The sequence below is a fragment of the Sylvia atricapilla genome, chromosome 20 (assembly GCF_009819655.1).
Source record: "Sylvia atricapilla isolate bSylAtr1 chromosome 20, bSylAtr1.pri, whole genome shotgun sequence".
Taxonomy (NCBI): domain Eukaryota; kingdom Metazoa; phylum Chordata; class Aves; order Passeriformes; family Sylviidae; genus Sylvia; species Sylvia atricapilla.
In genome coordinates, this window is record NC_089159.1 from 10457221 (window position 1) to 10473557 (window position 16337).

General features: G+C 52.2%; 1 protein-coding gene across 1 annotated transcript in view; it reads right to left on the reverse strand.

The window, feature by feature from the left end:
- NF1 (neurofibromin 1) overlaps positions 1 to 13597 on the reverse strand; it is an 81737-nt gene extending 68140 nt beyond the window's left edge. The window contains 2 exon segments of the mRNA XM_066333589.1: positions 54 to 197; positions 13454 to 13597. Of these exon segments, the coding sequence (XP_066189686.1) occupies positions 54 to 197; positions 13454 to 13513 (204 nt within the window). The 5' untranslated portion in view covers positions 13514 to 13597.
- Between the last annotated feature and the right edge of the window lie 2740 nt (positions 13598 to 16337).

Sequence of the window (16337 nt, forward strand, 5' to 3'; positions counted from 1 at the left end):
GAAAAAAAATTTTTGAAAAAAATTTGAAAGCAATACAGAATTAGAAAACTTACCATGTTATTAACATTTTTTAAGATATTGGTGAGACCACTGATGACCAGGGAAAACTTGTACTTGGAAATGTTGATGAGACATTCCTTGTTGTGCTCCGTGCTGACTTTGGTGTGGGTATTCTGCTGGCAAGCCTTTATGGGAAGCTACAAGAGAGAACTGTTATAAGCTTTTTCACACTGAAATGTACAGCTTTAAAGGTGGGTTAAAAACTTGTGACACACCAGAAACCACCTTGAAGAACACTGAACACATTATTTCATCTCCTCTACATTCATCTTCCCATTAGTTACCTACAAAACAAAGTGCTTAAGTTCACCTGCTCCTTTTTCTGAACTGAAATGAAACCTCTATTTTGTGATAAATTTTCTACAACCTGAATGTCAAAGCAATCAAAAGGAGCAGAAAAATACAAGACAGATTTCTAAGAAAAGACTTTTTTATTTAAAAAATGGGCTTATTAAAGACCAAAGATCTTTCAAGGCTAATACCTGCAAGAAAAAATGCATCTTGGGACCCGAGGGGAGGAAAAGCCCAGACACTCAGAGCAGGTGAGCTGGAAGGCAGCAGCTGTCCCGTGGGTGTCCCCTGCTCTGTCACAGGACAGGAGTGGCCAAGGAGGAACCAGCACTGGCCCTGCAGCCCCCAGGGCTGTGGGTGTCTTTGGTGACACTCCCAGTGACAAATCTCAGCCCCAAAGACGCTTGGAGCACCTGTGAGCCCCACGTTACCTGTCCCAACATCCCGTGGTACAGACCAGCCCTGAAACCCATCTTTGCCCAGAAAGAGAGGATTCAGAGCGACTGCCCAGCCCCGAGATGCTCCTGCTGCTGGCTGAACACTGGGCACTTTGTTTCCTGCTGGGCCCAAATTCTTCAGGGGTCACAAACCAGCCACTTCCCAGGCACACACCCACTCCCCCTGCCACTTCTGGGATGCCACTCTGCAGAAACAAGCCTTTCACTCAGGATTTCATTTGTTTAAAAGCAAACAAATACAGGAACATTTATGCCATTTGTATTTTAAAATGTGATTCCCTATCTATAGAAGACTGAATTGCTACTACAAGTTTTAACCAAATTTTGACCAGAATTGTGGATAAAGGTGTATTCTGATGGACAGCAAGAGCTCAATGGAAGTGCCATGGTGTAGTATTTGTGCATTAGAAGAGATTATCAGAGAGAGAGAACTTAAGAGAGGGTAGAAGAAGGATTCCAAGGAATTACAATCAGCTTTAGAGCTGCCAAGTGCCTTAGGAGGCAGCTCCCAGGCTGGGGGCTCTGGAAGGACACCCTCCCCACTGCCCCTGCAGGCACCTGACACCACCAGCCACTGGGGAAGGTCCAAACCCAGTTAAAGGGCAAGATGAATGGTACTGGGGAACCCCAACGTGGAGCACTTTTGTCCCACAGCTCTGGATGCAGCGTGCCTGACCCAGCCTGTCCCCTGGCAGGGCAAAGGGCACTGACACATGGCCTGTCCTGATGCCACAGGGTGACTCCCTCAGTGTAAGCTCAGCCTTGGTGTGGGCTCAAGCTCAATGCTTTTGGTACCGTGGACTAGGACCCCTACAGACATTGGCTGGGTCTTTCCTAAGAGAACTGAGTGTTAATGCAGAAAAAAGATGGTCCTGGCACTGCAGGTCACACAGACACCCCAGGCAGCAGCAGCAGGACCCTGAAGAGCCCTGGCTGCAGATGTGGCACTGCAGGGCACACCAAACACCCTGAGGAGCCCTGGCTGCAGACCTGGCACTGCAGGGCACACCACAGACCTTGAGGAGCCCTTGTTACAGACCTGGCACTGCAGGGCACACCACAGACCCTGAGGAGCAGCAGCAGGACCCTGAGGAGCCCTGGTTACAGACCTGGCACTGCAGGGCACACCACAGACCCTGAGGAACCCTGGCTCTGGCTCCAGGAGCTGCAGCACCCAGAGCTGCTCCCAGGGCTGGCTCCCCAGCACAGGGCTGAGACTCTGCCTCCAAAGACACCCCCAGCAACAACCCCACGGGCCAGTCCAGCCCATCTCCACTCCAGTTTGGGATTCCCTGGCTCTCTGGACTGCAGTGCTTTACAGCAGCACGAGGCACTCCAATGTGCTCGTTTTACCCCTGGAAAAGCAGAATAAACAGCATTTATGACTCAAGCTTTGTTTTCACTGTCAGATGTTATTTTTACAATACATTTTTGGAAGTCATTGGTTGTGGTGGTGTGTTTTGGGTTATGTATGTTTTCATTACTTGAAGTCATTTATAATGGTTTGTTCCATGCACCCCTTTGGTTATTCCCCGCTTGGTTTACCCCAGCCACTGTTTTCTGTCAATCCTTTGTTATGTAACCCAGGGGCCCTGCCTGTCACCTCGAGGCCTCTCCCTACGTCTGGAAAGTTCTAGGGGGAGCCTCGAGTGATAGGACAGGATTCCAGATTTCCCCTCCTACCCCACCTTGGTTTGTTCCCCTGTGTGTCTATTGTGTCTTGAGCCACGCCTGAGTTACCTCTGATTGGACCCACACAGAACCCATCCCTCTGTACCACCCCCGGGGTAAAAGTTACTGCACAAAGGGTGGCTCTGGACTCTCTTGAGGCAGACACCCTGGGCAAATAAACCCAGTTTGGTTGACCCTCGACAGTGTCCCCTCTTTCTCTCTCGCGCCATCACTGCCTCCAGCCAAGGGCCAGCCAGGACCCACAGGATCTCCAAGGTGACCTGGTCACTGGAGAGTACCTTCCCTGCCGGCGGTGTCAGGGTTAGCCAGGGCAGGAACAGCCGCGACAACGCAACAGCTGGCGCCCATCACGTGGAGCCCTTTTGAGGCCGCTGACCACGAGGCAGTAGCGTGGTGACCGACGCGGTTGGCCCGAGGACATCTCCGGACCCCGTGGATTGCATCCCTGGACCGCTGGAATTTATTCCTGCGGAGCTGCAGGGGCTTTCGGCACGCCACGCACCTACCAGTCGTAGCAGCCCTTCCTGGGTGCGCTCCTGGTAGGAGGGGAAGGTAGCTTCTCCCGCACCCGGAGAAGTCTTCCCCAGGCGGAGGGGACCAACACCGCCGGCTTTGAAGATCCCATCCCGGAGCGGTAAGTGGTCAGCCCCTGACGGGGCGCACTTGGTAAAGGCTCCGAGCCTGGAGGCTTTACGCCTCATCTGGGAAAGCAGCTCCGTTTGAGCCTGCTTTGGACTGCGCAGTCCCGGGGGGGGAAAGACTGTTTCTGCCCGCTCCCGAGAAAAAAAACTCCGGGAAAATTTGTGTTCGTCTTAGTTTGATATTTGCTTTTGATTTTATGGGTCAGTAGCCTTTCCAGCAAGTGGCTGGTTTGTGGTTTTGCTGCTGACTCTCTTTCTGTTTGTGCGCGGCACCCCGGGGGTGTGGATTTCTGGGTGTCCCCTCCGGTTTTAAGTGTGTCTTGGGGCGCTGGTTTTTGATTTTAATTTTTTGTTGTCCGGTTGTGTTGGTGAGCGGTGAAAATTAACATCGAGCCATAATGGGTGCCAGGCTCTCCACCGCCCAGAAAGAGGTTTTTTATACAGTTTCTGGTTTTCTGTCTGTTTCTAATGTTAAATTCTCGAAGGGTGAGCTGAAGCGGTTTGTCAGACGGCTTTTCCTCCACTTCCCACAGACATCTCCTGAGATTGTCACTGAAATCCGATATTGGGACTCAGTGATTGAAAAATTTGCACAATTGGCGCGATCGGGAGATGTTCAAATTGTAAAAATGATGTTTTGGCCGACGCAGATCCAATCTGCGCTTTTGGGGATTAAGGGAGTGGAGAAAAGGCAGCCCTCTCGAGAGAGTGTTGTTTCCCCCAGTTCGGTTTCTCCTCACCCCAGTCCCAAATCCCTCTACCCCAAAGCAGGTATTCTTAAGGGAGCGGCAGGAAGGCAGAAGCCTTCTCCTGCCAACCCTGGCTCCCCTAGAATACCGGAGTCCCCCCGCTCGGGTAGTCTTGGCCGCACTGCTCAGGATTTTTCCCTTCCCCATTCTTTCCCCAGTGACAAACCCCGTGTTCGGTTCAGTTTGGCGGGGGGGGAGATGCCGCAAAATGGCGGCGACCGCATGGCACGGTCATCCTCTTTGCATTCTTTTCCCGCCTTTACCCCTTCTCCTTCCCAGAACCCTTTTCGTTCCCCGACTAACCCCTTCCTTTCCGGAACCCCTCCCTCTCCCCAAGCTCCTCCTCCTTGGCAGTCTCCTCCCTCGCGCTCCTCCCATAGACCTGCCCCTCGGGTGACATCATCAGGGTGTCAGACCACTCCCCCTGAGTGCCCGAGGCCACGCCCACCTCCCGGTTCCCACGCTCCCCCTCCCGGCTCCCACGGTTGGAGCTCGGACGAGGATGAGCCGGAACTGGAAGGCCCGGGCCAGGACCTAATCCCTTCGCTTGCTCCGGTCACATACCGGCGGTCAAGAGGAGGGAATGGTACCACTCCATCCTGGCAACCGTTGTCGCCAAAGGTAGTACAGGATCTGTGCAAGGCCCTCAAAGAATACGGGCGGGATAGTCCGTATTTTAGAGGAGTGTTAAATGCCCAATTGACCGGGAGTGTGGTAGTCCCATACGACCTAAAGTACCTTTTGTGGTCTCTCCTGAACGCTACAGAGTATAAGGTTTGGGAGAGATCGTGGAAGCGTATTTTACAGGACGCCCTCCTGAGTCTGTTAGAGGATCCTACTACGGCGACAGATGAGAAAGGGCTCGACCTCACCCTTAACCACCTAAGCGGTGAGGGCCGGTGGGCAGATGCGAGGGTGCAGGCCTCTGACATCCCACCCCCCATCCTACAACAAGTCACAGAGGCCGCGGAAAGGGCCTTTTTAAAAATGCAGCCTGCGGGTCCCCTCCCGCATCACTCAAAGATTTTTCAGGGTCCATCTGAGCCACGACCTTCCGAAAAATTAATGAAGTCATTGAGGATATGGGTTCTTTTCAACCAGGGATGCTCTCCCCAACCATGCTCCCCCGAAATTGGAATTTGGCAGTCATAGATATTAAAGATTGCTTCTTTCAGATTCCTCTGCACCCTGACGATGCTCCACGCTTTGCCTTCTCGGTTCCTACCATCAACTGGGAGGCCCCTCAGAAGAGGTACCATTGGAAAGTTTTGCACAGGGCATGAAGAACAGCCCAGTCATATGCCAGTGGTATGTCTCTTCCCTGCTGTCCCCAGTCCGTGCAGCCGCACGCGAGGCCATTATTCATCACTATATGGATGATGTGCTCGTGTGCGCCCCAACTGACGACCTGTTGACCCATGCGCTTGACCTGACAGTGACTGCACTGGTTGCTGCAGGGTTCGAGCTGCAGGAGTCAAAAATTCAGAAGATGCCGCCCTGGAGGTACTTAGGGCTTGAAATCGGTAAGCGGACCACTGTTCCGCAAAAATTGGCTATTAAAACCAATATTGCGACTCCTGCGGATGTCCATCAACTGTGTGGAGCTTTGAACTGGGTGAGGCCTTGGCTGGGTCTATCCACCGAAGACCTAGCCCCTCTTTTCAATTTATTGAAAGGGGGAGAGGGGCTGAGTTCCCCTAGGTCACTCACCCCAGAGGCAAAGAAAGCCCTGGAAAGGGTCCAAACAGCAATGTCCACAAGACAGGCCAGCAGGTGTGACCCTGACCTGCCATTTAAATTCATCATTTTAGGACAATTGCCACACCTCCACGGGCTGATATTCCAATGGGACGGGAAAGTTGCCACCATTCCCAAAAGGGACCGAGGCGGAGAAGATCCTCTTTTGATTATAGAGTGGGTCTTTCTCAGCCACCAGAGGTCCAAGAGAATGACACGGCCGCAGGAGCTGATGGCAGATCTAATCCGGAAAGCCAGAGTCCGGCTTAGAGAACTGGCTGGTTGTGACTTTGAATGCATTCACGTACCGATTAGGCTAAAATCAGGCCAAATTACAAAAGCAATGCTGGAACACCTGCTTCAGGAAAATGAAGCACTGCAGTTCGCGCTGGATAATTACTTGGGACAAATTTCTATCCATCGGCCTGCCCATAAAATTTTTAATCAGGACGCTCAATTTAAATTGGCATTGGAAAGCGTTCAGAGCAAAAGGCCTCTCGATGCCTTGACCATTTTTACAGATGCGTCCAGGAGGTCCCACAAGTCAGTGATGACTTGGAAGGACCCTAAAACTCAGCAGTGGGAATCAGATGTTGCTGAGGTCGAGGGATCACCTCAAGTTGCTGAGTTGGCCGCAGTCGTCAGGGCTTTCGAGAGGTTCTCTGAACCATTCAATTTAGTAACTGATTCGGCCTATGTCGCTGGAGTAGTGTCCAGAGCAGAAAAGTCTATTCTGCAGGAGGTGTCCAACATTGTGCTGTTCGAGTTGCTCTCGAAATTAGTTAAGCTGATTTCCCACCGGGAGCACTCACTTTACGTGATGCATACCAGGTCGCACACGGATCTGCCAGGGTTCATTGCAGAGGGAAACAGGAGAGCTGATGCTCTCACTGCTCCTGCTGAAATGGCCCCGCTGCCGAATATTTTCGAGCAAGCCAAGATCAGTCACCAGCTCTTCCACCAGAACGCGCCAGGTCTGGTCCGGCGTTTCCACCTTACTCGGGATCAGGCCAAGGCGATCGTGGCCGGATGTCCCAATTGTCAGCAACATGCCCTCCCCACCATGAGTGCGGGAGTGAATCCCCGGGGACTTAACAGCTGTGAGGTGTGGCAGACAGACGTCACACACCTCCCTCAGTTTGGGAAGCAGAAATATGTGCACGTCTCAGTGGACACCTTCTCAGGTGCTGTCTATGCCTCTGCCCACACAGGGGAGAAATCTGCAGATGTTACCAAGCATCTTAATTCAGGCTTTCTCCTGCCTGGGCATCCCAAAGTCCATCAAAACCGACAATGGCCCTGCATACAAGTCCAGGGAGTTCTGCAGTTTCCTGCAGCAGTGGGGTGTGGAACATAAAACAGGCATCCCCCACTCCCCGACAGGCCAGGCGATCGTGGAAAGGACTCATTCAAATCTGAAGAGAGTCCTGTGTCAACAGCAACAGGTTCTTAAGATCGAGCCTCCCTCGGTACGGCTTGCCCGGGCTTTGTTCACACTAAATTTCTTAAATTGCTCCTTTGAAGCACTTAATCCACCGATTATAAAACATTTCGGGGGGAGCGGACAACTGGCTCTGCGGGAGAGACCGAAGGTCCTTGTGAGGGACCCGGAGACCTTGGGAACGGAGGGACCTCATGATTTAGTCACTTGGGGGCACGGGTACGCCTGCGTTTCCACACCTGCCAGTTTGCGGTGGGTTCCCTCCAAGTGGGTGAGGCCCTACGTCCCCAAGGCCTCTGGAAAAAAGGCAAGTCAGGTGTCGGTGGCTTCCTGGAGAAGGAAGAAGAAGTCAGTCAGTCCAGAGTGACGTCCTATCCCCACTTGACTCAGGTGTGGCTCTTTATTTAATTATGTTATACCTTAAGTTTCCTCAGGTTACAGAAATGGAAACAGCTCAGAGGAAGACACCCATGGCAGCCCACCTCCTGAGAGCTGCGAACCGTCAAGAAAGAGACTGGTTTGACCAAATTCTGGTAAACTGGGGTGTCTCCAGATGGGCTGGATCTATTATAAAGACTGGACTTTTGGTTTTATTTATTATAATAATTATTTCTGTGCATTTGGACTCTCGAAGAGACTTATTTATAGACTACTTTCTGTTTCCACCACACTCCCCAATGCAAATCATGTCACCATCCCTACTGCACCGGAAGAAGAGGTGCCAGAAGGACCAGACGACGACGAGGACCATATTCCCGAGGAAGAGGGACAGTGGCCGGTTCATTTCGAGGACTGGCCTACGAACCAGCAATGGTTTGGGGACTCATATCCTAACTCTGAGTACCTAGCCCCTCAGCCACAGTTCTCCTCGTTCTAATAAAAAGAAAAGGGGGAGATGTGGTGGTGTGTTTTGGTTAAGTATGTTTTATTACTTGAAGTCATTTATAATGGTTTGTTCCCTGTACCCCTTTGGTTATTCCCCGCTTGGTTTACCCCAGTCACTGTTTTCTGTCAATCCTTTGTTATGTAACCCAGGGGCCCTGCCTGTCACCTCGAGGCCTCTCCTTACCTCTGGAAAGTTCTAGGGGGAGCCTCGAGGGATAGGACAGGATTCCAGATTTCCCTCCTACCCCACCTTGGTTTGTTCCCCTGTGTGTCTATTGTGTCTTGAGCCACGCCTGAGTTACCTCTGATTGGACCCACACAGAACCCATCCCTCTGTACCACCCCCGGGATAAAAGTTACTGCACAAAGGGTGACTCTGGACTCTGTTGGGGCAGACACCCTGGGCAAATAAACCCAGTTTGGTTGACCCTCGACAGTGTCCCCTCTTTCTCTCTCGCGCCATCACTGCCTCCAGCCAAGGGCCAGCCAGGACCCACAGGATCTCCAAGGTGACCTGGTCACTGGAGAGTACCTTCCCTGCCGGCGGTGTCAGGGTTAGCCAGGGCAGGAACAGCCGCGACAACGGTACAATTGGTGGATGATAGATACATTTAATTCAAAAATTCACTATTGCTAGTACTTTTTATTTGAATTTTCCAGTCTCTGTGCTGACAGCAGCAGCAAAGCTCGATACCACTAAGTGCTAAAACACTTGAGAAGAGCCTCTCAAAGAAACTGTGTCACAGATCCAGTTCTGTGTACTCCCATGCCAGAGAAACATCACATTACACACTTCTGGAGCTTCCTGCCACAACAGCCACTACAACAAGGTCACCTAGAAGTAAAACTGCTTTTTATACTATCATTTTAAAATAAGAAACTATACAGAAAGGAAATATTGGCACTGTTATTTTGGGATTTTTTTATTTCTCAGCTCTTTTCTTTGTGCACTCTGACATGCTGGAACATTTTATTTCCCCTCACAGAATGCAGTGCCAGTGCTGAGTGACTATACAGAATCTACTTTACTCCTCTACAAATATCCATTAATCTAAACATTAGGGAGGGAAAAAAAGCTGAAATTTTACTTTCATTGACTTTGATTTTATTTTAGAAAAAAAGAAATACTGACAAATGGTTTCCTGTAGAGCTATTTGAATTAGAAACAGAAATCAGAGCACAAAGCTCAAATATAACTGGGGTTTCAAACTGTGAACACATGCCCTGCTCTGAGCTCAGCCCAGCAAAGGGACAGTCAGTGCCCCAGCTCAGTGCTGTCACCACTCCACTGAGGCTGGGGCTGCACTGGCACACCCAGCCCACACCAGGGGTGCCCCACACACCCTCCCTCACCCTGACAGCTCCTGCAGGGCTCAAACTGCCCACAGAGGCCAGGGAACAACGGCATTTGGGTCTCACTTCTGCCTTACCTCATCCACTGCACAAAGGCAGAAGAGGCAGATGAAATCTGGAACCTTTTCAGCTACCAAATCGTAAATCTTTGCCACGGAGAAAAGAGATTTACTGTGTTTGAGGTTTTTTTACTTTTATCCAAAAACGTTCAGTTTAAGGAATCCTGCCTTAGTCACAGATACTATTTATTTAGGAAAGGTGTTTTTCATGCCTGTGATTAGCACCTGTTTCAGGTATTCTCTAGTCTGATGTAAGAAGGTGCAATCTTTTGTTAAATGAACATGGACATTGGTTTGGAACTACCACCACTGACAGGCCTGGGTGTCTGTGGAGAAAAGCTACACTGAGCCATGGAGTTTGCTTTATCACTTGTAACTAATGAACACAGTTCATTAAATCACCTCTGTTTAGTCTGTACTTAATAGTCTGCACAAACACACAACATCTAGGAAAAAAAATCCTCAGTGCTGTCTTTAACAGCCCCAAAATCCAGCTCGGTTCATCCTTCCAAAGAATTTCGTGGAACTTTTCAGCAGACCATAAGACCCACATGTACTGGTGACAGAAAATCCCCACAGCATCAGCACTGCCAGAACCAGACACAAACCCCTCAAAATAACAGGCACCTTCCTCCCCTCCGTGAACACACACCTGCTGAAAGGCATATCCCTGACAAGAACCTCACAGCTCAGCCTTCCCAAGAACACACAGCCTCCCAAGTTTGTCTATAGGCTGCTATAAAAACAAAGCACTGTCAGAAGGTGAACGGGCAGCTGGTGCTGTGACCAGCCGTGTACTCCCCCATCCTGCCAACACAAACTGTGTGAGGTGAGGAGAGGTCCCCTGGACACTCCCTGCAGCCAGGTAACACCTGTGGCACTGGGCACCTCCTCCCCAGCCCTGTGCAGAGCAGCAAACCCTCTGAGAGCCACCACACCAAAGGCAGGCTCTGCTGTGGGCAATGAACAGCACAGCCTGTGCTGCAGGGCAGGGCTGCAGCCTGCCCCAGCCCTGGGGACATCTGCCCCACACACACGCAGCAGCCGTGGGCAGGAGCTGCACCTTCTGCCCAGCACAGGTCCATCACCTGGGGGCACAGCCAGCACCACAGGGACACCTCACTCCACACCCTGGGAGCGATTTCCTAACCAGCCATGAGGAAAAACAGGGCTGGCACCTGCAGCCATGGCTTTTGCAGGTCTCTGGTTATGAGCAGATTTCAAACAACGTGGAGAAAAGCCAACAAGAGGAGGGAATATTTGCCTTAATTTAGTACCTTTTAATTAAAGGGAGAACAGGACATTACTACTGACTTCCAGTTTTTATATACTTTCTTGACTGAAACGCATGAACTGCAAATGGAAAGCCTAAACCAAAATCCACATCACAAGAGTCTTCTTTCCTTAAAGCATCTCAGAATCACAGAACCACAGGATCATTAATGCTGGAAGAGACCTCTGAGATCACTGAGCCCAACCTGGGACTGATCCTCACCTTGTCAGCAGCACAGAGCACTGAGTGCCACAGCCAGGCATTCCCTGAACACTTCCAGGGATGGGCACTCCACCACAGCAACCACTCACATGGCCACAGCTCCATAAAGGATTAATACCTTTTATTACATGGGAGAGTTTCAAACCAATCGAGATGTAAATGGTTTGGGCAGTCAGACTCCTCCAAGTGTGCTCACAACTATTCCAGTGCTGTGCCAGCCTTCCTGGGATTTCACACTGTAACACACTTCGAGCACTATGAAAACACTACACACAAAACTGGAAGTGAATACTTCCATAGGAAAACCAGAGAATTTTATTTTCCAAAGCTCTGACTACGTCTGAAATCACAGGGAACTCCACAAGTTTCCAGGCTCTTTGTGCTACCGCAGTCTGATTTTCTCCTGTTCAGCCCAAGTTTTGAAAAATACAGTAAGTAGTATTGCTGAGAGCTCTCCCCTCGCTCTCTGTCAGCATGGTCTGGTCTCACAGGTCCCAGCAAGAGCTTCTCCTGCAGCTGCTGAAGCCTGAGGGCAGCCCCAGGACAGCCCTGCAGCAGGACTGGCAGGAGCTCCAGGGATTTATTCCAGGAGCCAGGCACTGGTTAATTCACAAAACTCTGCTTGCCAGTCACTCCGGGCCCATAGAATTGCACAGACAAAAGCAGATTTTGGTTAAAGCAGCATTTATAACAATAAACAAGAGCAGACCAGAGCAGACTGGTTTGCCCTGATTTCCCTTGTTTTCAATACCGATTAGCATCCTCTCAGCTCGCTGTTTCATCTTGCCTAAAATGAATTCAAGCACTCAGCAAATGAATGAAAAGCCTGTCTACATCTGTAAATTTGCAAGAAAGATGGTTACACTTTCCTTCTCTGCCAAGGAAGGAAGAAACCCTGGAAAAGTTTGTCTTCCCCTGTGCAGAAAAGCCCAAACCCAAGGGGCCTGAGCTGCCCCTGAGCCCTCCTCACCCCAACACACTCTGACATGGGCAGCAGTGGCTGAACCCAGAGCTCTGCATTCAGCAGACAAACCCTCACAGCTGCATGAACAGCACTGAAATACTGTGGATATTCAGTATATTCTGGTAACACACCCTGACTGTGACTGACAAGGATGTATTTGATGCAGATTATCACTGTAACTCCACTATTTCAGCATCTCAAGAGTCCCAACAGGTTCCTTCCTATCCACACAGGACTCCTCCCCTACACCCATCTGTAATCATGCCACAAAAAGTACAGAAAAATAATTCTCTTCTAAGAAGTTTGTAACTTCTAACAGATGCTGGCAAGCCCAACTCCACAATATACACAACAAAGAAGATGAGAAAGCCCAGGGCCTTTTAACACCAGTACATCAAGAAATATCCTCTTGCATTACTGAGAGAACAATCAATCCTATGTTTTCTAAGCTTATGGAAAAAATGATCTGTGACTCAAGATAAGGGGGAGAATAAGGTAACTATGCAAACTTGTCTACAATGTATTGCAAAAATCTGCCTTGCTATAATGTCAAAACACAAAGTTTGATATTTTCCTCTTCAAACTAAACTTCACATAAATGTAAGAAGAAACAGCTTGTTTTTCCTGCACCAGGCCACATCTTTCTGCTGAAGCCCAGCAGCACTGAGGGACAGCTGCAGCACAGGAACAGGGCTCAGCCTGGAGGAGCAGCTCCACGTTTTTGACGGATTTACACCGAGCAGGGTCTCACAGAGCCCAGTCTCCTGTGACACAAAGGCTGCACTCGCAGTGTGGCAAAATGAGACAGAGACATCACAGGGACTGACCACTGAGCCTCAAGGGAGGTACCCCACGTCAGGAAAGCACCTCGGGAGTAGGGACGGAGTGTAAGCACTGAGCTTAGCCCCACTGAGAGTCACCACCCAATCGCAGCCAGCAGTTCCTGCTGCAGTATCAGGGAAATACAAAGTCTAAGGCCAACAAATCCCTCTTCCTTCCATTCAGAAAATCCTTCTCCAAACTACTAGCGCTGACTTTTGCAAGGGGACGTCAATATCCATCAGTGCAGCAACCACCGGGACGCCTCAGGGCTGCGGGCCGTGCCCGCGGGGCCGGGTGAAAGCGGCACATTAACGGGGCTGCGGCCCGACACGGCCCTGCCCCGGGCCGCCGCGCCCCCGGCCCCCCTTTACCCCGTCCTGCGGCTTTCCCTCCCCTCCGGAGAGCCAGGGGATGTAAAGCAAGGACGTGGATCTCACGGGAATGTCTACGGAGAGCAGAGACACTCGGGGAGAGGCGGGGGAGCGGCAGCGAGGGGGAGCCAGGCCCCTCCTCGCGGCGCCGCCGGCACAAGGACGGATGCGCCGCACCTGGAGGAGCCGGGCCGGGCGGCGGGGCCCCGGTGCGGCGGGGAGCGGGGCCGCCGAGGGGCAGCGCCGGCCCCGCCCCGGGCCCGCCCGGCACAAAGGCCGCCGGGGCGCGGGGCCTCGGGCCCGGCACGGCCGGGGGGCGGCAGCGGCGGCGCCGCCAAGGCCGCCCCCGCCCGGGCGGCGGGGCCGCTCCCCCGCCGCTGAGCCCCCGGCCCTCCCCGCGGCCCGGGGAGGGGGACGCGCCGCCGCCCCCGCTACCTGCTCGTCGAAGCGGTTCACCACGGCCTGCACCCACTCCACGGGCTTGTGCGCCGCCATGGCCCGCCGCCGCCCGCCCGGGGAGCGGCGGGTGCGCGCGGGCGGTGTCGGTGTCGCGGGCCCTCAGCGCGCGGGGCCCGCCATGACACCTCACCGGAAGCGGGAGCGCGCGCCGCCCCCGCCGCCGCGCCCGCCGCGCCAGGGGCACACCGAGCCCGCAGTGCGCCTGCGCGCCGCCCCCGCCCGCGCCCGCGCGCTGCTGCGCCTGCGCGGCGTCTGCGCCGGGGCCGGGCCGGGCGGGGCCGGGGCGGGGCTTGGTGGGGTGGGGCGGGTGTGGGCGGGGCCGGGCGGGGCGGGGCCGGAACATCCCTGCGGGTCCCCGAACGGGCGGACCGCCCCCGGGGCACGGCCTGTCCCGTCCCGGGCACCGCCTGTCCCGTCCCGGGCACCGCCTGTCCCGTCCCGGGCACCGAAAGCCCCACCGCCCCCCGGGGCACCGCCTGTCCCATCCCGGGCACCGAACGGCCCCAGGGCCCCTCGGGCACCGCCTGTCCCATCCTGGGCACCGGTCACCGAACGGCCTCTCGGGGCACCGCCTGTCCCATCCCGGGCACCGCCTGTCCCGTCCCGGTCCCCGAAAGCCCCACCGCCCCCCGGGGCCCCGCCTGTTCAGCACCTCCCGGGCCCACGGCCGCTCCCCGCGCACACAGGACCCTCGGCTGATGCTTTATTCCCCCTGCCGTGGCACCTCCAGCCGCTGTGCTTGACGGATCACCCACGGGTTTGCTGGAATGCACAGCTGTGTTTTACCTTTCCCGTCTAAACCCGGTTATTTCTATAAATTAACTTATTCTGCTGCGTTCCAAGCGTTCACTGCAGAACTCTGACAGTAATTACAGATCTGAGTGTGGCACCTTCGTCCCCAGCCTGGTCACACCAGCCCCAGCCAAGTGTTTACTCGGTGACTCAGAAAAGTAGGATACACACAAATAAACATCCACTTCCACTTTCCTTCTTGGGAATGTTAATTTGTTTTCCTTCTGGGCAGACACAAGCACAAAATAATGTTCTTTCATACGAGAGTCACGTTGAAATTCTGATGATATAAATAAAGACGCAGCTTGAGGTGAGGGCTCTGGAACAGTGGATTTAAAATTGGCAGAAGAACTGGAGAATCAAACAGAATTTCTGTCCCCCCACTCAGTCAGGGCCTCGATGTGACTCAGACTCTTGCTGTTATCACAGCACATAGGAATTATTACCAGCAACAGCAATATCAAATTTATCCTGAGATAACTTTCCTTGTAAATAATGAGCAATGAAAATCCTGTAATTTGGATTTACAGGACAAACAGTTCCATTGCATTCTAGCATCAAATCCAGGAACTAGGTGACAGCAAATTTTTGAAGAGCAGATGTTTTATAAAAAGACGAAAATCAATTGCAAATATTTTATTTAAGAAAAACCCCCAATTAATTGGCTGAAGAATAAGGCTTTGCCACAGGGAGTGCAAAGGCAGAGAACACAAAACACCAACACCAAACGTGCAGAGATGAACACAGACACCCAAAGGCTCTGTGGAGCAGAACCCTCGGGTGTTTGGTGCTCATTGCCATTACCCAAATCATCCTTACCCAGGATGGTTCAGTAATTCACAGCTAAACCCAAATCATCCTTACAGGATGGTTTAGTAATTCACAACTAAACCCAAATCATCCTTACAGAAAGGTTTAGTAATTCACAGCTAAACCCGAGGGCTGGCTCTCCCTGCTGGAGGCAGAACCGACCCCACTGGGCCCTTCTTGTCCCAGCTCCTTTTCCAGCAGTTTGTGTCTTGACCCCTCCGTGTCCCACAGCAGTCAGGCAGGAATAATCTCCACTGGAGGCAAACCAGCCACAATCTTCACAGGGATCTCTGCGTTCTGCCAAAATCTAAACAATAATAATTCATGTAGGGGCAGGAAAGGGCTTCAGCTGCCTGATACGGTTATGAAAAACATGTCCCAAAATGCCAGAGAGAAATCAGGGTGATATGATTAGATCAGAGAGAAGCATCCTGGGAACTCCTGACTGAGGTAGAAAAGGACAGGCTATTTCTTCCCTTCAAAATGTACTAAACAAAACAAACAGTGCTTCTTCCTGCTGCTGGCAGTGTTTTTCCCAAAGCAAATCTGTTCCCTAAAAGCAAACATGAATTGCTGTAGTATTCCCAGATTTTAGACGCAGGGGTTGAATGATGATATTGGAAATTCTCACAGCGTTCCCCCAAACTCCTTGAAAAATTTCAGCCAGTACCTAGACTGGAGACCCCTTCTCCCACTGCTGTCCCCAAAACCCCCTCAGTATCTCTATGAATTTTTGTCCCAGCCCTGCCTGTGTGTCTGTGGACCTGCACTCGGCTGTGCCCTCCCCGGGCAGACACAGAGCAGCCTGAGCTCCCAGCTGGGGATTGCTGCAGGGCAAAGCAGCTCCCCAGCTCCTGAGGACTCTGAGCTGTGGCTCCACGTCCTCAGCAGCTCTTGACAATCTCCTGCTCCTGGGTTTTTAAGGACACTTTAGCAAGAGTTTTTTTGATGCGTTTCCTTAAGCTTCTATGTAAACTAAAATAAGGAATTGCAGCCTAAGGCATCCACAGAGCGTTGTCAGGCTTTGGTGTGAATGCCAATGACTTTTCCTCACTAAAAATTCCCCATGGTGGCTGTCAAAGTGGCACTAGTGGTAGGAGTCACATGGCACAGGGAAGTCCCTGCCATGTCTCTAGTCCCTCCCAGCAGAGGTTTAGAGCCTTAACAGCCAAGCCATAAAGTGTGAGCTGGAAATTTATCTGTGTGGGAAGAGTTCCCCTCAGGAAATTTCCAGCCGCAGACATTTTCAATCCAGCCA